The sequence below is a fragment of the Elephantulus edwardii genome, unplaced genomic scaffold, assembly GCF_000299155.1.
Source record: "Elephantulus edwardii isolate Elephantulus edwardi_28Jun2011 unplaced genomic scaffold, EleEdw1.0 scaffold00048, whole genome shotgun sequence".
NCBI classification, from domain to species: Eukaryota; Metazoa; Chordata; class Mammalia; order Macroscelidea; family Macroscelididae; genus Elephantulus; species Elephantulus edwardii.
In genome coordinates, this window is record NW_006399798.1 from 612,878 (window position 1) to 634,778 (window position 21,901).

Here is a 21,901-nt window from a genome sequence, read left to right on the forward strand (position 1 = left end):
GAAGACTCATCCATGACAGCCTGTTTATGCAGATGACCTTACTGAAACTTGAGGCACTTGCTACAGATCAAGGATTGCATCTCAACATCGAGAAGTCAGAGATCGCGGGCCCCCGCCCCTCGCTGCCGCCCCAGCTCGCGCTGCCCGGGCGGGCGCTGGCCGCACGCGCCCGCTGCTGCTGCCGCCGCCCCGGGGTGCGAGTCCAATGCCTGCTGCCCAGGGACCGGCCAAGGGCCCGGGGCAGCCTTCAGTTTGCTCTGCGCTTGCCTACTTCGCGTCTCACACTGACTGGAAAGTTTGTCCCTTTGCATTCTGCCAAACTGCTCTGGGAGCCCTGCTGCACCGAGGGCTTTCTCCACAGCCCCAGCTCACGTGGCCAGGCCCAAAGTGTAGGATGGGGCTCCCCTTACAAGGGCTGATAGCAGCCAGAACTGATACAGCCCCCCTGATCTGGGGCAGGACACCAGTTGAGGGGAGAGTATCTGGAACCATGGCTGGTGCCTCAGTGAAAGTGGCTGTGAGGGTTCGACCCTTCAACACCCGTGAGATCAGCCGAGATGCCAAGTGTGTGGTCAGCATGCAGGGCAACACCACCTCCATCTTCAATCCCAAACAGAGCAAGGATGCCCCCAAAAACTTCACCTCCGACTATTCCTACTGGTCACATACCTTGGCTGAGGACCCCCAATTTGCATCTCAGCAGCAGGTGTATTGAGACATTGGAGAAGAGATGCTGCTGCATGCCTTTGAAGGCTACAATGTATGCATCTTTGCTCATGGGCAGACTGGAACTGGAAAATCCTGTACCATGATGGGGCGACAGGAACCTGGGCAGCAAGGCATCGTGCCTCAGTTCTGTGAGGATCTCTTCTCCCGTGTTAGTAGGAACCAGAGTGCCGAGCTCTTCTATTCTGTGGAGGTGAGCTATACGGAGATCTACTGTGAACGAGTATGAGACCTTTTGAATCCCAAGAGTCAAGGCTCTCTGCGGGTCCGCGAGCACCCTATCTTGGGCCCCTATGTGCAGGACTTGTCTAAGTTGGCTGTGACTTCCTATGAAGATATTGCTGACCTCATGGACTGTGGTAATAAGGCACGGACTGGCTGCCAATAATATGAATGAGACCAGCAGCTGTTCCCATGCTGTCTTCACCATTGTCTTCACTCAGCGCTGCCACGACCAGCTCACTGGCCTGGACTCTGAGAAGGTTAGTAAGATCAGCTTGGTGGGCCTTGCTGGGAGTGAGCGGGCCGACTCCTCGGGGGCTCGGGACATGCGCCTGAAGGAAGGTGCTAACATCAATAGGTCCTTGACCACTCTAGGGAAGGTGATCTCAGCCCTTGCGGATATGCAATCAAAGAAGCGGAAGTCGGATTTTATCCCTTACAGGGACTCTGTGCTCACCTGGTTACTCAAGGAGAATTTGGGTGGGAATTCACGGACAACAATGATCGCAGCCCTGAGCCCTGCTGACATCAACTATGAGGAGACTCTAAGTACCCTCAGGTATGCCGACCGCACCAAGCAGATCCGCTGCAATGCCATCATCAATGAAGACCCAAATGCCAGGCTGATCCGAGAGCTGCAGGAAGAGGTGGCCCGGCTGCGGGAACTGCTGATGGCTCAGGGACTCTCAGCCTCAGCCCTGGGAGGCTTGAAGGTGGCAGAGGGGAGTCCTGGAGGTGCTCTGCCACCGGTGTCAACTCCCCCTGCTTCGTCTTCACCCATATCTCCCCCTGCACACAATGGAGAGCTGGAGCCAAAGTTCGCCCCCAATGATGAGCCCCAGATAGGGCCCGAGGAGGCCATGGAGAGGTTGCAGGAAACAGAGAAGATTATAGCTGAGCTGAACGAGACCTGGGAAGAGAAGCTACGCAAGACAGAAGCCCTGAGGGTGGAGAGAGAAGCCTTGCTGGCTGAAATGGGAGTGGCCGTGCGGGAGGATGGTGGAACCGTGGGCGTCTTCTCTCCAAAGACTCCCCACCTAGTGAACCTGAGTGAAGATCCACTGATGTCAGAATGCCTGCTTTACCACAGCAAAGATGGCGTCACCAGGGTTGGCCAGGGGGATGTGGACATCAAACTAACTGGGCAGTTCATTCGGGAGCAACATTGTCTGTTCCGGGGATGGAGAAGTGGTGGTCGCACTGGAGCCATGTGAAGGAGCTGAGACGTATGTCAATGGAAAGCTGGTGACTGAGCCCCTCATTCTGAAATCAGGAAATAGGATTGTGATGGGTAAAAACCATGTTTTCTGCTTCAATCACCCAGAACAAGCGCGGCTGGAGAGGGGACGGGGGTGCCACCACCCCCAGGACCACCGTCTGAGCCTGTTGACTGGAACTTAGCGCAGCAGGAGTTGCTGGAGCAGCAAGGCATTGATATCAAGTTGGAGATGGAGAAGAGACTGCAGGATTTAGAGAATCAGTACCCGAAAGAGAAGGAAGAAGCTGATCTGCTGGAGCGGCGGTGCTTGTATGCAGATTCAGACAGCGGGAATGACTCTGACAAGCGTTCCTGTGAGGAGAGCTGGCGGCTCATCTCGAGAGAGCAGCTGCCTCCCACCACGGTCCAGACCATTGTCAAGTGCTGTGGTCTGCCCAGCAGTGGCAAGCGCAGGGCCCCTCGCAGAGTTTACCAGATCCCCCAGTGGTGGCAGCTGCAGGGCAAAGACCCTCGCTGGGCCACCATGGCAGACCTGAAGATGCAGGCAGTGAAGGAGATCTGTTACGAGGTGGCCCTGGCTGACTTCCGGCATGGACGAGCCAAGATTGAGGCCCTTGCTGCCCTCAAGATGCGAGAATTGTGCCGCACCTGCGCCCGGAGATGCCTGGGACACGGTGGGTGAGGAGGAAGGCAGCTGTGGTGGCAGTGAAGAAGGAGCCCGAGGAGTGGAAGTGGAAGACCTCCGGGCTCACATTGACAAGCTCACGGGGATTCTGCAAGAGGTGAAGCTGCAGAACTGCAAAGATGGAGAGCTGCAAGCCCTGCGAGACCGCATGCTCCGCGTGGAGAGGGTTATCCCCCTGGCCCAGGATCATGACAATGAGGATGGAGAATCAGGTGTAGCCGCCTGGGCTGCTCCTGAGGGGTCTGAGGCCCTGGAAGAGGCAGTGTCCAGTGACCGTGTGCCCTCAGCCCAGCCCAGCTCGCCTCCCTGTCCAGCTGGGAGCGGGTGTCTTGCTTGATGGAGGAGGAACCTGCCTTCCGTCGTGGCCGCCTTCGTTGGCTCAAGCAGGAGCAGCTACGGCTGCAGGGACTGCAGGGCTCTGGGGGGCATGGTGGGGGACTGCGCAGGCCCCCCCGCCCGCTTTGTGCCCCCACATGATTGCAAACTGCGCTTCCCCTTCAAGAGCAACCCCCAGCACCAGGAGTCCTGGGCAGGGATGGCAGGCAGTGAGACACCAGCACCTCTGCCACCCCCAGAGGAGATCACGCCTCCTCCAGCCACCCCTCCTCACAGGCCCCCAAGTCCTCGAAGGTCCCACCGCCCCCGCAGGGACTCCCTGGATGGAGGGGGCCAACCCCACGGAGGGGCTTCCACACAGCCTGAACCCCAGCACTTACAGCCCAAAAAGCACAACTATTATCCCCAGCAGCCCCAACTATACCCATCCCAAAGGCCCCCAGGGCCCCGTTACCCCCCATACACTACTCCCCCACAGACGAGATGGCAGCGCTCAGCCCCTGACCTCAAGGAGAGTGGGGCGGCTGTGTGAGCCCATGTTCTGGGTAGAGGGTCTGGCCTGAGACGCTGCTTCCCCAGAAGCCCTGGGGCAGGGAGGTCTGGAAGATAGAAGGTCTGAGTAGGTGATAGAAGAGTGGGTGATTCGGCTGGAGGGCGAAGGAGGGAAGAGGGCCGGAGATGCCAGGAGCAAACCAAAGTGAAGGACGAGAGATAAGAAGCTCCCTTGGGGCCACCCCTTGTAGGGGGTAGTGGTGGTGTCCCACAAATGCTGCTATGGGTAGGCTGGGGGGGCTGCATAGCCAGTGTTTGACTTTCTTTTCAAGTAGGGGCAAGGGGAGGAGAGTCAAGAGTGAAGCAAGTTCTCCTCTCCCACCCCAGTCTGTCTGTCCGTCTGTCTGTGGTGGGTTTCTGTTTCCAAGGAGATGTGGTGGGATCCTAAGTTATTCCCCTCCCCTTCCAAGCCTCCTGCTGTATTGGGGGACCTGTCTGGTTTGGCTGGAGTCTCATGGTGGTATGGGACCCTTTAATAAAGGATAGCAAACAGGAAAAAAATCAAAGATCCAGACCTTGTAACAAGGGCTTGTTACACAGTGATACGATAATGAGAAAACTGCAATTTATCAAGCCTTTTCATATTAATAAATTGAAGACTGGGTAAAAGATTCAAGATTAAAATTTGTTGTTCAACTTTTAAAAGAGTCCTGACAGATGGGGAAAAGATTGAGGTGGTGGTTTGCAGTTTCATCCTGCTCAGAGCCACAGTCAATACCCTTGGTACCAGTAGTCAGAAAAAGATGAGTTGCTCGGGGACCCCTCCAGAGTGCTAAGGAGCAACAATGTCAGTCTAGAGACTAAGGTGTGCCTGACCAAAGTCATGTTGTTAGGTGCCATCGAGTCAAGTACGACTCATAATGATCTGAAACCAGTCCTGTCCTGCGCCATCCTCACACTTCCTGACACACAAGAGCCCCCTGCAGCAGTCATCCGTCAGTCACTTGGTTGAGGGTCTTCCTCTCCTTCGCCAACCCTCCACCCTTCCCAGTGTCATGGCTCACTCCCAAGGAATAGCACTTCTTCCAAAGTATGTTAGGCGAAGCCTCATCATTCTTGCCTCCAAAGAGCACTTCAGCAGCACCAATTAGAACATGGTTTTGGTGGAGCTCCCAGATGGAAGCAGGATAGGCAGTCTACTTCTAAATAAAAGGCTTTTGAAAACCTATGAACACTAAACACAGGACACAGTAGTATAGTGGTAGAGCCTAGAAGTCAGTTGAAATGAGGAAAATCAGTTAGCAATTGGTACATGAAATGTTCATGGCTTTAATGTTGGGAAATTGGCTATCATTAAGAATGAAATGGAATGTGTGACTATCGACATACTAGGCATTGGTGAGAAGTGATGGACCTGCTATGGTCATTTTGAATTAGCTATTGTGGCATACTATGCAGGGAATGAAAAACAGAAGAACAGTGTTGCATTCATAGTCAAAGAGTCAACTTCAGGTTCTGTCCTGAAATACAATGTTGGGAGTGATAGGCTAATATCCATACACGTACAGGGAAGACCCATTAACACGACTATTATTCAAGTATATGCTCCTACTTCTAGTGCCAAAGAGGAGGAAATTAGGAATTTTTACCAAATTTTGCGGTCTGAAATTGACCAAAGCCATAGTCTTCTCACTTGCTTGCTATGTATCAGAGAGCTGGAGAACGACTTAGGATAACAGAAGGATTGATGCCCTTGAGTTGTGCTTGAAAGGAGTATCATACATACCATGGACCACCAAGAGACAGGTCTGTTCTGGAGAGGGTGAAACCAGGTTGCTCCTTGGAGCAGTGATTTTGAAACTCTCACATGTTTTGGGCATGCTGTCAGAAGGGACCAGGGAGGACATAATTCTTGGGTAGGTCAGCACAGGAGAGGAAGACCCTGGATGAGATGGACTGCCACGGTGCCGGGGCAACGGGAGCAGGTGTGTTAGAGATGGTGAGGCTGGCACAGGATAACACAAGGTCCAGACCACTGTCCTAATAGCGTCGCTGTGATCTGTCGTCAGCTTGATGGCACACGACGAAGACTCCTGTGCTGGCTCCCAGGGCAGCCAGTGCTGTCGCTGGCCATCCTGATCCAGCAGTTCCACTGGGCACCGGACACAGCTGGACGTGGGTAAGGCAGGTCTGCTTCAGCCACGTGGCTCCGTGTTCCCAGGTCAGCCAGGTGTGGGAGGTCCCTGCCTGCTTCCAGGGTTCCCTTGTGTCCTCAGGACCCTTCTTGCACATGTCCACAAGGCCCTGCTCCATCCTCAGGTTGCCCAGCGGCCTCTCTCAGGTCCTGCACAAGGCTCTTCAGTCGCCGCAGGCTAGGCTGCACGTTCTCCTCCAGCCACTCCTCCACAGCATCCGGGTAGAAAATACGCTTCATGGCAGTCTCCAGTTCCAGCACCAGGACACCCCAGTGGGCTAGGAGGCTGAGGCATACGGCCAGTGAGCTCTGGGGTCCTGGTGTGCAGCTCAGCAGGGACAGGGCAGATGGGGGACCCAGACAGGGATGGGGCAGAACCTGGGAGAATGGGGAGTCAGACAGGGAAACCAGGCAGGAGTGGGGCAGGCCTGGGGATCCACGTGGATATGGGGTAGAACTAGGTGGGGGTGAGGCAGGAACTAGGGGCTAGGGCAGAAGCAGGAGGGTGGCTCTGGCAGCCGCGGGAGCAGCCGAGGAGGGGTCCTGGGCGTGGGTACCTGAGTGCCTCGGGCTGGATGTACTGCAGCATGACAGGATGGATGACCTTCTGCCTGCGGTGGTAGGGGCTGAACCAGCCGGCCACATACCTGGCGGAACACGCAGGTGGGCAGAAGGGAGGGGAGCACGGTGACCTGCTGTGTCTGCAGGGTCGAGGGCACCTCACCTGTTCCCATCCAGTAGGCCCTCCACAGAGCTCCGCAGGTGGACGCTGACTTGCGTGACGAGGGCAAGGACATCGCTGCCCGGGAAGGAGCCGGTGCCCTCCCTGCAGAGAGAGGGGTGAGCTCGGGGGTGCTGGTGAGGAGACGGGCTCAGGAGGCTCAGCCCTACCTCGAGAAGTCTGTTACGTCCAGGCTCGCCACTCCAAGACAGCTCTCCACCTCGTCTTTGGCCGCCTCGGTGAAACCTCCTGCAGTGGACACGGGGTCAGCACGTGTGCAGCCTGCCTGGGGGCCTCTGACTTCATGCTGTCACGGAAGTGCTGCTCAGGGGCCCCACACCACACAGTGGACCCTACCTAGTGGACACGGGACAGGTGGACGATGGCCCCGCAAGGCCCTGAGAACGTGTACTGCCCTGCTAATCCTGCTCCTCATGGCCTCAAGCCTGGCCGAGTGTGGGGGCTTCTGGGAGTGTGGCGTGTGGGGGGGTGTCATACCTTGCTGTACTGACTGCAGACAGATGGCCAGCGAGGGGATCCCCACAGGCAGCAGCTCACACAGGACCGCGAAGTGATCGTACCTGGGCCCAGAGAGAGGACTCAGCTGCAGGGTAAGGCTTCCCCGCCCAGGCCCCTCACTGGCCCGGGGTGGATCTGCACCTCTGCCAGCCGGTCAGCACGATGCCCTGCAGCGCCCCTGCTGGCCCGGCCTGCGCGGCCTGCATCCACTGCAGGTGGTTGTGCAGGTGGTGCTGGATGGGCGTGAGTGCCTGCTGTGGGCCTGTGGCTCCCTTGAAGGCACTGGCTGCCCACAGCCGGGTAAAGCCACACTTCTGGAATTTCTCCATGAGGGCCACTGAGGGGACAAAGCAGAGGGTCAGCCCCGCTCAGGGCACTGTCACAGGCCCCACAAACAGTCCCAGGACTAGACCTGCAATGTGGGGCCTGCAGAGGGATCCATCTGAAGGGAGGCCCGCACCGTGAGGCTGGCTGCAGGCGTACTCAAGGGAGGAGCAGCTGGACATGGCCAGGGTTCTCAGGCAGGAGAAGGGACGCTGAGGACCCTGCCCCTGAGCGCATCTGGTCAGCCTGCCCTGGGAGTGCCCTTCACCTGTGGATCCGAGGTACTGACCCTTGCCATGGATATCCACGTCAGCTCCGTAGTCCCAGAGCACTGGCTCCACCAGCTCCGGCACGCCCGACTCTGCAAGGACATGGGGACCACGTTCCCATACAGCAGGGACCGCACTACCCCCCATGGACCCGTCCCAACACCACCATCCCACTCCAGAATCTACCCCGACTCAGAAAGGGGGCTCCCTGCAGTGATGGGTCCTGGAGCAGACAGTGGGATACTGCTGGTTGTGGGGCTCACGGCCTTGGGGTGGGGGCCAGGCGGGGGTCCCTGATGTGAGTCCCAGGGGCAGCCTCTTTGGGGGGTGGGGTTCTCACCTTGGAGAAGATCTTCTGGCATGTCACGCAGCATGTCATCCCATACCAGCAGCCTGAGGGTGGGGTGTCGGGCAAGCACATGACTGGCCACGGCCCTCACATGGGACAGACACAGCTTAGCTTTGGTGTTCGACTCCTGGCTCAGCCACAGCCGAGAGGTCTCCCCTTCGCCAAGAAAGTAGACCTGGAGGAGGAGCCACAGGGCACCGTCCCCGCTGGGCCCCATGTCCTGCAGCACCATTCCCGCTGGGCTCTGGGTAGGAGCACCGTCCCCACTGGGTCCTGCGTCCCGGAGTACCGTCCCCACTGGGCCCTGCGTCCCGGAGCACTGTCCCTGCTGGGCCCCGAGTCCCGGAGCACCGTCCTTACGGGGCCCTGAGTCCCGGAGCACTGTCCCCATGGGCTCTTGGTAGGATCACTACTGGCAAAGCTTGGGGAAGGGGCAGGACCACGCAGACCTAAACTGGGAATCCAGGGTCACAGCAGCACTAGTCACAATAGCCAAACCACGACTGTGACTTCAGAATGTGTGCAGCCCAGCCAGGAGCAGCAGCCTGACGCAGCCAGCATGAGAGAGCACCGTGAAGACATGGTGCTGAGTGGAGGAGCCCAGGAGGAATGCCTACGACGCATGACACATGCACACATGGTGCCCAGGACAGTCAAGAGATGTCCCAGTCAGTGCTCCGGGCCGAAAGGCACTTCCTCTAACCCTCACACCTCAAACTGCCAATTCCGAGTTCCAGGACTCGGAATCTGACATCACTAATCTTGTCTGCTGTCCCAGGGTGGGGGGGGGGCATGTCCCGGGGGCCTCTGTCTGCTGTCCTGGGCTGGGGGTGGGAGGCCTGCCCTGGGGTCCTGTCTGCTCTCCCAGGGTAGGGGTTGGGGCCTGTCCCGGAGGCCTCTGTCTGCTGTCCCCAGGGGAGGGATGGGGCCTGTTTGCTGTCCTCTGTTTGGGGGGGTGGGGTGGTATCATGGGGCCTGTCTGCTGTCCTTGGGTAGGGGTTGGGCTCTGTTTGCTGTCCTGGGGGTTTCATTTGGCACACAAGACCCTTGGGGTCTGCTTACCCTAGAGCCCACCTAGGAAGCCTGAGCCCAGGCCCTCTTTCTAAGCTCTGGTCAGAAGGAACTTGAACTTGGGAGCCTCACGGAACACCATCTCCTGGGCAAACCTGTCTTCAGGCTCCAGAGGGGCGAGTGGACTCCCAGCATGGAGTAATGCTGGAGTGAGGCCAAGGGGCGAGGGGAGGGACTGCACCTCATCACAGCCAATGTGGAGCCTCCGGGCTTCACCGTGCAGCTCCATCACTTGGTCCACCATGGCTCCTACCAGTGCCAGCGACTCTGCCTTGTGGGGGTTCAGTGTGTTGGGGAAGAGAGCCACTTCTCTGAGGTGCGCAAACACTGGGTGCTTCAGCACAAACTGCGGGCAGAGCGGGGACAGAAGCAACAGAGAGACAGAGAAATAGAGACAGACACACAGAGATGGAAATACAGAGAAAAAGGGTTACACCAGGAGGCAGGAACAGAGACAGACATGAGATAAAGACAGAGGCGGGCCTGGGCATTCAGGCACCCGTGTCCCCAGTGGTAACAGTGCAGAGACGGGCCTGGGCCTGTGAGTTCCTGTGTCTGGTCAGCACAAGGACACGAGGAGGGCTAGGCTTGTGGGCACAGCCCGCAGGTACTCATCTGTCCCTAGCGGTGACAGCTGACAAGGGAGAAGCCACCCCTTTGAGTACTGGTCTGTCTTGGGTGGGCAGGTCTAGGCCCTGGTTCTGCCCCTTCACATGGGGGACAAGGTTCAGCTTGTCTGACCTCTGTGTTCCTGGCCCTCCAATACATGCCCTTGGCCCCAGCTCCCGACTGGCTTGTCACTACCCTTATGGTACCTTCCAGTCCCACAGTGAAGTGAGTTCCTCCAAGTGACCTCTGCATTTTACAAAAGCAGCTTGAGATTCCCCTAAACCCTCAGTTTCCCACCCAGGCATAGGTGGAGTATGTTATTGTTAGGTGCCGCCAAATTGAGTATAACTCAGCGTCCCTACGAACAAAAGATCTGAACCCTATTCTATCTTGCGCCATCCTCACTTCCTGACACACAAGAGCCCTTTGCAGCAGTCACTGTGTCAGTTCCCCTGGTTAAGGGTCTTCCTCTCCCTTGCTAACTTTCTACTCTTCCCAGCATTATGTCCTTATTCAAGGAATAGCACCTCCTAGGAACATGTCCAAAGTATGTGAGACAAAGCCTCATCATTCTTGCCTCCAAAGAGCACTCCAGCTGCACCTATTCCAAGACTTACCTGTTTGTTCTGGCTGTCCTTGGGATGTCCAGTACCCTTCTATGACACCACAGCTCAAAGGCGTCAATTCTTTTCCTGTTAGCCTTACTCAATGTCCAGTTCCAGATGCACAATGAGTAATCAGAAAGACTGTGGCCTGAGTAAGATGCACCTTAGTCTTCAAACTGACATCATTACTCAATAATTTGCAGAGGTCCCTAAATGTAGATTTCTCCCATGCAACATGTCTTCTCATTTCCTGACTACTGGTACCAAGAGTGTTAATTGTGGGTCCAAGTAAAATGAATCTGTTGACAATTTCAAACTCCTCTCCATCCATCCTGAGACTGCCTATCAGTCCAGTGGTAAGAATCTTTGTTTTCCTAACACTGCGATCCAATCCATCCTGAAGGACTATGTTCCCTGACCTTCTGCAACAAGTGCTTCAGGTCCTCCTCACTTTCAGCAAATGAGGTTGTGTTATCTGCAAACTGCAGGTTATTGATGAGTCTCCCTCTGATCTTGTGGGATTGCAGGTGGGCTGAGGGTTTGTTACTTTTGCCCAGAACAGACTAAAACTTATGGGGTAAGTTGTGAACATACATATTTGACCTTTTTTTTGCCTGGTTTCAGACTCCATCCTATTCTGATTGGTTTGCATTTTGCAGAGTTTAGTAAATAGCCTATGCAAATGACATATCTGTGGCATGCCATGAGATTGGTCACTCTGCTGTCAAGTGGCCGTGCCACACCTTGAACTGACTAGGAGCCACCTCCACAGCCAAGAAGAAAGGCAGCCCCAAAGGGGCCAGGGAGGCTGGGGGGGCCAGACAAGCGAGGCTTCCCTGCCCTGGAGGAGGGGGACTCCCCCCTCACTGACCCTGGTTCTGATCCAAATTGTCAGGTACCGTTGAGTCCAGTACAACACATGGCAGCCCTATGGACAGCAGACCTGAACCTTGTCTTATCCTGTGCCATCCTCACACATCCTGACACACTAGAGCCCATGGCAGCAGTCACTGTGTCAATTCATCCTCTCCTTCACAGTCCCTCAATCTTTCCAAGGAATAGCTCCTCCTAGCAACATGCCCGAACTACGTAAGATGATCCAAGGGGCACTGTGGCTACACTCTCCTCCGAGACATACTTGTTTATTCTTTTGGCAGTCCATGGGATGTTCAGCACTTTTCTCCAACACCACAGCTCAAAGGAATGAATTCTCCTAGGCCTGAATCAGATGCACCTTAGTCCTCAAACTGACATCATTGCACCTCAGTAATTTGGAGAGGTTCCTGATTGCGGACTTTCCCAGTGCAATGAGTCTCCTGATTTCCTGACTGCTGGTACCAAGGGTATTGATTGTGGATCCCAGTGAGATGAAGTTGTTAACAGTTTAAATTTTTTCTCCATCTCTCACGATGTGGCCTGTCATCCGTCATGGCCTGAGCAGTACTGTTATTCATGTTGTCATCAGTTTATCAGTGAGCATGTCTGTGAGCTCCGAGAGGCCACAGCAGAGGATTTTCAATCAGAAGAGCAGCAGGGTGCCTCCCTCATGGCTGAGGGACTGATCCCCAAAGTTAAGTCAGCTCTGACGCTACAGTCCCATGGCCACCTCTGCGCATGCCAGCTGGACGGGGACAACGAGCTAGGGAAACAGGCTATGTCACAGGCAGGGCCAAAGCCAGGCAGGCTCTGTGCTTTAAGGTCAGCATGGCCTCTTCCTAGAGCCCTCCCTAAAAACAGACACTCAGACCCTGAGGGTACGTGGTGACCACCAGAAAGATAATGCGGGGACTCAAAAACAGAGCCACCCAGGCTCACCTCACACCCATGCTCTGAGAAACCAAAAGAGACTGAACTCGGGGTCGTTCCAGCCCCGCATGTCCCACCAGAACACCCCCGCCTGGCCATCCACCCTCTGTCCCTCCTCCCGCACTGTCCCTACTCCCGCACTGTCCCTCCTCCCACCCTCTGTCCCTCCTCCCACTCTGTCCCTCCTCCCAGTCTGTTCCTTCAGCCACTCTCTCCCTCCTCCCACTCTCTGTTCCTCCCCTCACTTTATTTTTCCCTCTGTTCTACTGTCTGGCTGCTCCAGGAGTCCAGCAGGCCTATCAGCCCTGTGGCTCCCACACTGCAGTGATCCCCACACAGGTGACCCCTTGTCCCCACTTACCTCCATGTGCCCGAAGGTCTGCACTAAAGGGATCACCTCTAGGTCATTCTGTCTGGCCAGGTGCTGGATTTCTCTGATCTCTGAGGGGCTGGGGAAGAATAAGGAACTCTGCTGGGGCAGTGGTCTCAGCTACTAGACAAAGGTCAGTGATTTGAAACCTCCACCTTTTGTGTGGGAGCAAGACAAGGCTGTAGGCTTCTGTAAAGATTCCATTTCAAGGCCTCACTGCCACGGAGTCAGAGCTGATGCCTAGCTGAGCCCTCACTGGGCTTCTCAAGCCATGAGTTACAGAGGAGGCTGCCCCCCCCTCCTGTAGGGCTGCTGCTGGGTGCCAGCCACCACAGCAGTGGGGTCTTTGGGTGGCCAGCAGCTCCCTCTGTCAAGACTGCAGCGCGGCCTTTCAGCTGTCTCTCTGGGGGTCACTGTGAAGCTGATGTCATAACAGAGGGGACCAGCCTGGGTCCCTCAGGCTGCCATGACATGCAGGGTTCAAGGAGGGCTCCACGCCACACCCCAGGCACCAGTGCTCTGCTGCGTCCTGGGGCCTCCAGTAATGCCTGCTCGTATCTCGCTGTCCTAACCACCGGGCAGCAGGCTGGAGGTGCCCGCTCTGCACAGATCCCACAGCTGGCCTGCAGACTCCAGCCCACCTCGGAAGCACTGACCCTGGGCCACCTCGGGGATCCTCAGCCCATCTTGGGGATCTCCAGCTCCCTCCAACGTGTTCTGGCACCTCTCAGGGAGTGTTCCCACGTGTGGATGTGGTTGAAAGCAAGCAGAACAGACACAAGGGGCTTCTCCCTCTAAAGTCCATTGGCATTTGGGCCTGCCTCGGTTAGAGCCATCTACGGCTGGTTTGTGCTCAGCAGTGCCAACAGAGGCCAATGACCACACGGCCTGCTGGTGTAGGACCTGGCCTTTCACAGGAAGTGGTTGGCCCTTCTATGGGCAAGAAAAGGTGCCACAGACCTGAGCTCTAGGTCCCCTGATGACTTCTGGGGACACAAGCATTCACATGAACAGGAGAATTCATCAACGTGGTCTTCCTCACACGTAGGGAAGCTGCCAGGAGAGGCCGTGGAGAGTGCACTGATCCAGCACCCCTCATCACCCTCCTGAGTTCATATGACCTGAGACCCTGCCCCGGAGAGGGCAGCGCCAGCGAGCACAGGACGTCACACACTCCCTGGTGAGTCATCTGTGGATTTAGTGCAACTTAAAACTCAGCTGTGGGTTGGTGTCGGGGCACTGGTGGTGCAGTGATAAACAGACTGGCTGGTAACCAAAAGGTCAAGTGTTTAAACCACCAGCCTCTCCTTGGGATGGACAGGCAGTCTGCTTCCATGACAGGGGACAGCTCTCTTCCAGGTGGAGGAGGGGCCATGGCTTTGGTTTGAATGTCTGAAGCACCACTTAAGCTGGTCAGTTCTAGAAATGCATTATTTAATGTATAAACTCTACTGTGGAATTACCCTTCTCAAATTTCAAAGGGACCCTAGTACTTTTTACATTTTTTTTTAAAAAAAAGCACAAAGCCATCGTACAGAGAAAAATGAAACACTACAAATAAAGTGAAAGCTGTCAATCACTTCACCAAGAAACTATCCTGGGTCCTCTCTGTCTCTCTGTCTATACACGTCCTTGTCCCGGGTCCTCTCTGAGTGTCCCTACATGTCCTTTGTCCTTCCCAGCGCCCCATCACCATGCCGGCGTGAGAATCCTGAGAGCACGGATGCCCAAATGTTGCTGGAATGGCCGAATCACACTTCCACCAGAGGCCAGTGTGCGTGTTCTGTCTTACGATCAGAGGACTGGATTTTTTAAAACAAAACAAAAAACTTCACCAATTTCATAGCCAAAAGTGGCATTTCATCCTGGCTTTAAAGTCTGTTTCCTAAAAAAAGTGTAACATTTTCTCACACTCACAGGGCATTATTTCCCTGCTGTGCCCCAGCTCCTACGACCCTAGCCTATTTTTCTTTTGTGTTGTTGCTTATTGACTTCTATGGAGACAATGTCCAAACCAGCAGGTGCCCCCACCCCACCTCAGGTGCCTCCATCCCATCTCAGGTGCCCCCACCACCCCTCAGGTGCCCCCACCACACCTTCACCCCAGTGATTCTATCATCCTCCCAGCTGAAGAGCTGGGTGGTAGCCATATGGAGGCACTGCCACACGCACTTAGACCTCCCCCGTGGACGCGGTCCCCACGCTCTCAGACCTCCCCCACAGCTAAGCGGTCACAGGCTCAGACCTCCCCCGGCTAAGTGGTCCCTGCGCACTTCTTGTCTACAGGTGAGAAGAGCAGCACGGGGCTCTTAAAATCAGAATCCCAGCTTTTCTTCAAGGGAGGAACATCACTGAGGCACGTTTTCCTTTTTGAAACTGTCTAAATGTTCAGCACGGAACATACTTCACTTTTATTGAAAAGAAAAACAGATGTGAGACAGAAATGTCTCCTCAACTCTCACTGCCCACGCACATGGCCAGGTGGTGCCTGCCCCGCGTGCACACCGGGACACCGGCCTTCTCACAAGGTGTCCGTCACTGACGTACCTGTACGCATGCTTGGCCCTGAGCAGCTTCAAGTGGCCGTCGTAGGGAAACATGTCTTCATACTCAATGAGGAGGGCGTCTGCACCCAGCGTGCGGAGCAGAGGGAAGACCTGGGGAAGATGAGTGTCATGAAGTGGGGATCACTCGGACGCAAGGGGTGCGTATGCAGAGTGGGGGCCTTTCCCTCCATGGCCTAAGGAGACGGAGCTGAGACAGTGGAGGGGCGCAGCTTTCGCCCCGGCAGTTAATGCTCTGGCTCTTTCCTGCCTTCTTTGCTGCACACAGGGCACCCTGGACCCTCCTTGGCCACCTGAACATTGCCTGCTGGTCAACCATCTCATTTCTTGTTTGTGCCTGTGGCTTTTATGTTTACAAAGTCAGACTGGTGGACACAGGCTTCTGGATTTACTTACTCTCATACACAGGCATCCCCTTCTGTCAAAACAAAACCAGCCCAGAGCTCTGGTGGTGTGTGTGGTGGGTCACACGGTCACCCGGAGGCAGATGCCCTTCGCTCTGGGCTCACTCTGTTCTCTGCCTGGACTGTACAGGCCCTGCCCGGCTGCCCTGGGAGCTGCCATTCTCGGCACCACCGTCAGTGTGTCTTCTAGCTGCGTAGGTCTTTTCCCTCCTTCTATCTCTGGCAACCATGAAGACTTGTTTTATTCTTCTCTGCGTGTAAACCTTTGACAGTTTCTTGAGTGCTAGTGGTCTTCTAGCATTTTCCTATTTCTTGTATCTCACAGTGAAATGGCTGCATGGTCCCTGTTGGGTTGGGATTTTGAGAATTATCCTTTCTCTCACCATGTCCTTGGGACTTAACACCAATTCTTTCCCATTGCTCTTTTTAAAATGTGACTCATTGTCTTATATTTCTAAGAACAAGTTTGTGTATTTTGGACAGAGATGGGTCAGCTTGACAGGATCTTTTGTTTCATGAAGTAAGTAGTAAAAACACCATACTCGGCAGCCACCTCTACAGGATCTTAACCGACAGCTGTGGCCTCTGGAGGCCCGTCCTCGTCTGAACATTCCTTCCCACTCAGGGAGGCTGCCCCTGCCTACACCTCGTCCTCCCTCAGCGGGGCTGTGTGTGGGGAGCAGAGGCCAGGCGGTCTCTCAGGTCCCTCACTGCATCTTTCTGGATCCCCACCGTGGGCCTAGTAGTTGCTCCCCAGGGCCCCGCCCCAAGGGCACACTCAGCACTGTGTTTTGTAGAAAAGGTTTTGCCTGCCTGCCTGCCTGCCTTCCTTCCTTCCTTCCTCTCTTTCTTTCCCCTTTCTCTTCTCGTTGCTCTGTTTCTATGCAGAAATTTGGGGAAATTGAGAAATCGATTCCCACGGCAAAGTACTTCCATTGAACACCGTTCACGCTCGGCTCCAGAAGTTAAGACAAATGTGCTCTGGGGGAAGGAGGGGTCTTACCTCCGAGAGGTACGAGACCCTTGGCGGTGCACCTTTGAGGTCCAGGTGGACCACCCGCAGCCTGAAGAGCGAGGGGCCAGCCATCTCCATGCGGTCTGCAAACAGCTCTTCCAGAACCCGGGGGTGGACACACCTTCCTAGAGGAGAAACGCAGCGTTACGCACAGGCTGCAGCCTCTCCTTTCGGCCTCCCCTGCACTTTCATTAACTAGGAGGATCTCTTTACTAAAAAGACAATGAACTAGGACGTCTCTCCACACGTATGTTACAGGGACCTCTACCATTTCATCTAGAAGCTCTGGTGGTGCAGGATGTTGTGTGTTGTGCTAACTAAAAAGTCCGTGGTTCAAATCCACCAGCTGCTCCGACGAAGAAACAAGGACAGTCTCCTCTCACACAGGCCTTCCCAGCGTCAGAAACTCGATGGAGGCCCGAGTCAGAACCGACTGAGGAAAGCGGGTGCTGAGTCACCTGATTACCCCTCAAACGGAATGCTATGCATAGACGGCTTTACTCTCACAAGGCCCAGGCTGAGAGTCACGGCCTGTTGTAAACCCTCTGAAATGACGTGTCCTGCCCGTGAAAACAGACACACCCTTCAGCTCTTGAGCAGGCCCGGCGACAGAACTGTGAAGCTCAGCTTTACTAAAATCGGAGCCCTGATGTTGACGTGCTTCCGTAGCTCCATCCAGCCTCCGGCTTCAGGAGGTGAGAACACACAACTGATCTCAGAAAAAAACTGTTGAGGATTTAAAATAAAACAACAATAATTTGAAGAATACACAAGTGCCTCGGAGTTGATGGTGGAACCCACTCACAGCTGACCCTCCAGTGGGTTTTCAGAGGAATAAACCACACAGGGAGACTGCCTACCCGTCTCCTGTGGAGCAGGTGCTGGATTCAGACTGTGTCTCTGGGACTGCAGCTCAGCTTCTTACCACTACAGCAAATGGAAAGACAGACTCAGATGAAAGCTGAATTTTTATCTTAGTCATTAGAAAAGCAGGACAGGTTAAATAGGAAAGGTAAAAAAAATAATCTTTGTGCACTAGTCTTCTTTTAACGTGGGATTGAATCAACCTGAATTGACACTGTTGGGGTTAGTGATATGAGGTGGGCTCCCCCTGGCCACTTTGAATCAGATCATCACATTGTACACTATACTGGGAATGAAAAACATAAGAAGAATGGTGTTGCCTTCACAGTAAAAAAGTCAGTATCAAGTTCCATCTTAAGGTACAATGTTGTGAGTGATAGGTTATCATCCATACACATTTAAGGAAGACCTGTTAATATAACCATTATTCAAATATATGATCCTGCATTTAGAGCCAAAAAGGAAAAAAATTGAAAATCTGTACCAAATTTTGTAATCTGAAACTGACCAAACACGCAATCAAGATGCGTTCGTGATCACTGGTGACCGGAATGCACAAACTGAAAACAATGAGAAGGAATCAGAAAGTATGGACTTGGTGATGGAAATGAAGCTGGAAACAGAATGATCAAATTTTGTCTTTTCAATGATTTATTCATTGCAAATATCTTTTTAAAAACACACAATGACTTTACATAAGGACGTCACCTAATGGGCTGCGTAGGAATCAGACGGGCTGTATCTTTGGAAGGAATCGCTGGAGAAACTCAGTATCAGCAGTCAAAACTAGGCCGGGGTGGACTGTGGGTCAGACCCTCAAATACTCATGTGCAAGTTCAAAATGAGCCTGAAGAAAATGAAAACAAGTCCACAAGAATCGAAATATGATCTTTTATCTGATCCACCTGCATTTCAAATTCATCTTAAGAACAGGTTTGAAGCACTGAACACCAATGACTGAAGACCAAATCAGTTATGGGATGACATAAAGGATATCATCCATGAGGAGAGCAAAAGGTAATTAGAGGTGAGAAAGAAAAAAATATAAACGGCTGTCAGAAGAGATTCTGAAAATTGCACTACAGCATCAAGAAGCCAAAACAAAGGGGAAACATGCCAAAGCAAAACAGCTGAAAAGACGACTTCAAAGGGTAGCTCGAAAAGACAAAGCCAAGTAGTGTAATGGAATGTGCAGAGGAAGCTGAAGCTGCACTGAAGGCCCTGGCAAAAAAATAAGGTTCCAGAATCAAGGGGATACCAATGAAATTGTTTCACTTAACAAGTGCAGCCCTGGATGCACTCACCAATCTACGCCAGAAAATTGGAGGGACTCTGTTGGCAAACTGATTGGAAGAGATTCACATCTGTTCCCATTGCCAAGAGAGGGGATCCAACAGAATGTGAAAACTATCAAAGAGTATCATTACTATCATATGCAAGCAAAATACTGCTAATGCTCCTTCAACATATCTAGAACAGTACATAGATATGGAATTGACAGAGTTAAAGCAGGATTTAGAAGAGGCCGTGGCACCAGGGTATCATTGCTGATGTCAGATGGATCCTGGCTGAAAGTAAGGAATACCAGAAGAATGTCCATTTTTGCTTTATTGACTATGCAAAGGCGTTTCACTGTGTGGATTATAACAAGCTGTGGCTGACACTGAATGGAATCCAGAGCACCTGGTTGTGCTCATGCGAAAACTATACCTAGACCAAGAGCTGTTGTGCAAACAGAGCAAGGGAATGCTATATGGTTTAAAGAGCATCAGAGTTGTATTCTCTCTCCACGCCTATTTAATCTACAAGCTGAGCAAATTGTTTGAGTGGCTAGACTCTATGAAGAATGTGGCAACAAAATTAGAGGAAGACTCATCAATAACGTGTTATGCAGATAATACAAGCTTGCTTGCTAAAACTGAGGAGGACTTGAAGCACTTGTTGTAGAAGGCCAAGCAATATAGCCTTCAAAATGGATTGTGTTTCAATGTCAAGGAAACATATTCTTACCACTGGACTGATAGATGGAGAAGAGACTGAAACTGCCAACAACTTCATTTTACTTGGATCCACAATCAGCACCCTTGGTATCAGCTGTCAGAACATCAGGAGACATTTGCAAAAGTCTATCGTTAGGGACCTCTCCAAATTATTGAGGAGCAATGATGTCAATTTGAGGACTAAGGTGTGACTGATTCAGTTCATGTTCTTTCTGATCACTTGCTATGTATGCATCTGAGAGCTTGACAATAAATAAAGATGACAGACGAATTGAGACCTTTGAGCTGAGGTGTTGGGAGAAGAGTACTGAATATCCCATGGACTGCCAAAAGAATGAACAGTTACGTCTTAGAGAAAGTGCCGCCAGAGTGCGCCTTGGAGGCAAAGATAATAAAGTTTCGCTTCACATGCTTTGGGCCTGTTGCTAGGAGAGGTTATTCCTTGGAGAAGGATATGCTGTTTCGAAAGGCAGAGGGTGGGTGAAAGAGAGGAAGACCCTCAACCAGGCAGATAGACACTGACCGCTGCAATGGGCTCTAGTGGTCAGGAAGCGTGAGGATGGCACAGGACAGAACAGGGTCCAAATCTGTTGTTCACAGAGTCGTTATAGGTCGCACTCCACTCGACATCATGCACCTAACAACAACAACAACAATGAATCCATTCTGTGCAAGGATGGGGCAAACTGCAGAAGTGTATGGTAAGAGCAGTGTTGTCCAAAGACAGGGGAGAACAAATGTTCCACAGAGAAGTCCTGTGCTGAGGCTGAGGAAATGCTTGGCAATGTGTGTGTCTTCACGGACACAGATGATCTTGAAAACCAAGCCACTAGGGAGCTCTGGTGGCCTAGTGGCAAGAAGCTGCTCTGCAATCCCAAAGGCGTGTGGTTCAAATTCACCATATACTCCACTGGAGAAGGAGGGGCAATCTCCTCCTGTGCCAGTCAGATCCAATTCAATGGTACAAAAAACAAAACAAAACAAACCACCACCAACAAACAAACCCACCCCAACACCCAAAAAATAAAAAACCAAGGTACTGGGTTGAGTCGATCCCGACTCCTGGTGACCCTCCATTGCCCAGGCTGGAAATCTTTGGTGAGGAAACGGGCCCATATTCACCATCTGAGCAGCTGGTGGGTTGGAACCGCGACCCACCTGACCCTTATGTCAGGTTAGCAGCTGACATATATTAAAAAGTAAACCAGACCCACTGCAGACCAGTCACAGCAGGTGAGCGGGTGACAGGAAGCTGCTCCTAGGGGTTCCCAGCTGTTACAGAAGCAAATGGCCAGGCCACTTCCTCAGGTCCACTGCACACATTCAGATGGACATCCGGTAGGTGACGAGTGGAGCACAAGTCACCTGTGTCACTCAGGGGCCCTCACCTGGACAGACTGACACGGTGGCTAGCTGTGGCACGGCTAGAGCACAGCAGAAACCACCTGGACTGCCGGGCTGGGCAGGATGCCGTCGGTGGCACCAGGGGTCGCGGGGAGTGGGAAATGACACAAAGGTCCCTCTCAACAACGCTGTGGCTCAAGTATTTCCCACAGAGCCCGACAGACTTCAACACCTGCACAGGTGCTTCTCTCAGGGGGCAGCTGGTGTCTGAAACGCTGAACCTTCAGCAAGCTTTGAATCAAATGCAAGCAAGTTAGACTGGGAGCTGGGAGCTCTGCAGTGGTCCAATGCACACCTCCACAATGCAGCCTCAGGTTCAGAAGGAAGCTGTGGATGGTTCCCTGACAGTGAGGTGAGAGCAGTCCCGTCTTACCTGCAACCAATGCAGCAAATTAAAAGAAAAAAGACAGAAGTCTGTGCTCCGTGTCCTTACGGGGTGCTAACCCTTCCTTCCAGTCCTAGGTGAGGTGATCAGAAGTGAAAGGACTGGGAGCTTCTCCGGCTGCAGCCCGTGTTTCCAGCCTGGCCTCCCTGGGCCTTTGGTGGACAGTCAGCAAGAGCACCCAGGAGTCCGAGTGACACCTGACGTCTGTTTTTGCAGCCACAGGATGGCCAGGTGACAGAGCTTAGTCCAAGGGTCCAGGTCTCCTTTTCTCGGGCTGTCCACCATTCATGTGCTTCAGAGTGACTCCTAGGTGGCTACCAAGAGTTGGAAGGCCCCATTAAACTGCATATAAAGAACCCTAGGCAAGGCAGGCGAGGATCGTCAACTGACAGGCACGCCTCAAGAGGTCGGCGGCCAGCAGGTCAACTTTGCTGGCACTGACCACGAGACAGGGCTGGCGCTCTCCCTCACGCCCAAGGCTAGCTCCAGGGAGAAGGCAGCAGGGGGCCCACCGAGCCGGGAACCGGCTGGGCTGCACCTCCAAGAGGCTGGGCTGCAGCCGGGGCCTCACCTGGAGGTCAGCGGGGAGGTCTCTAGGCGGTCAGCTGAGGCCGTGGCTGGAGTCAGGATGCCCCGTCCAGCCCACACCCTCCGCAGGCTGCACTGCTGCGCATGCACCCCGCTGGCCCTCGGGAAGCACCGCCCCTGCCCCGCCCCTCCGCTCGGCTGCAGATTGCTCGAGTCTGGC

At 53.7% G+C, this 21,901-nt stretch overlaps 1 protein-coding gene and 1 pseudogene across 1 annotated transcript; one reads left to right on the forward strand and one right to left on the reverse strand.

Moving 5' to 3' along the window:
* Nucleotides 1–484: 484 nt before the first annotated feature.
* LOC102845273 lies at nt 485–3,720 on the forward strand (annotated as a pseudogene).
* Nucleotides 3,721–5,952: 2,232 nt separating this feature from the next.
* On the reverse strand, nt 5,953–16,572 carry HEXDC (hexosaminidase (glycosyl hydrolase family 20, catalytic domain) containing). Its single transcript, XM_006886305.1, has 12 exons — nt 16,489–16,572; nt 15,065–15,174; nt 12,509–12,596; nt 9,309–9,473; nt 8,048–8,231; nt 7,728–7,799; nt 7,256–7,451; nt 7,094–7,176; nt 6,766–6,844; nt 6,599–6,700; nt 6,432–6,521; nt 5,953–6,160 (listed from the first exon to the last, which is right to left on the reverse strand). The coding sequence occupies exons 1-12, from the start codon at nt 16,570–16,572 to the stop codon at nt 5,953–5,955; spliced, it is 1,461 nt and encodes a 486-aa protein (XP_006886367.1).
* Between the last annotated feature and the right edge of the window lie 5,329 nt (nt 16,573–21,901).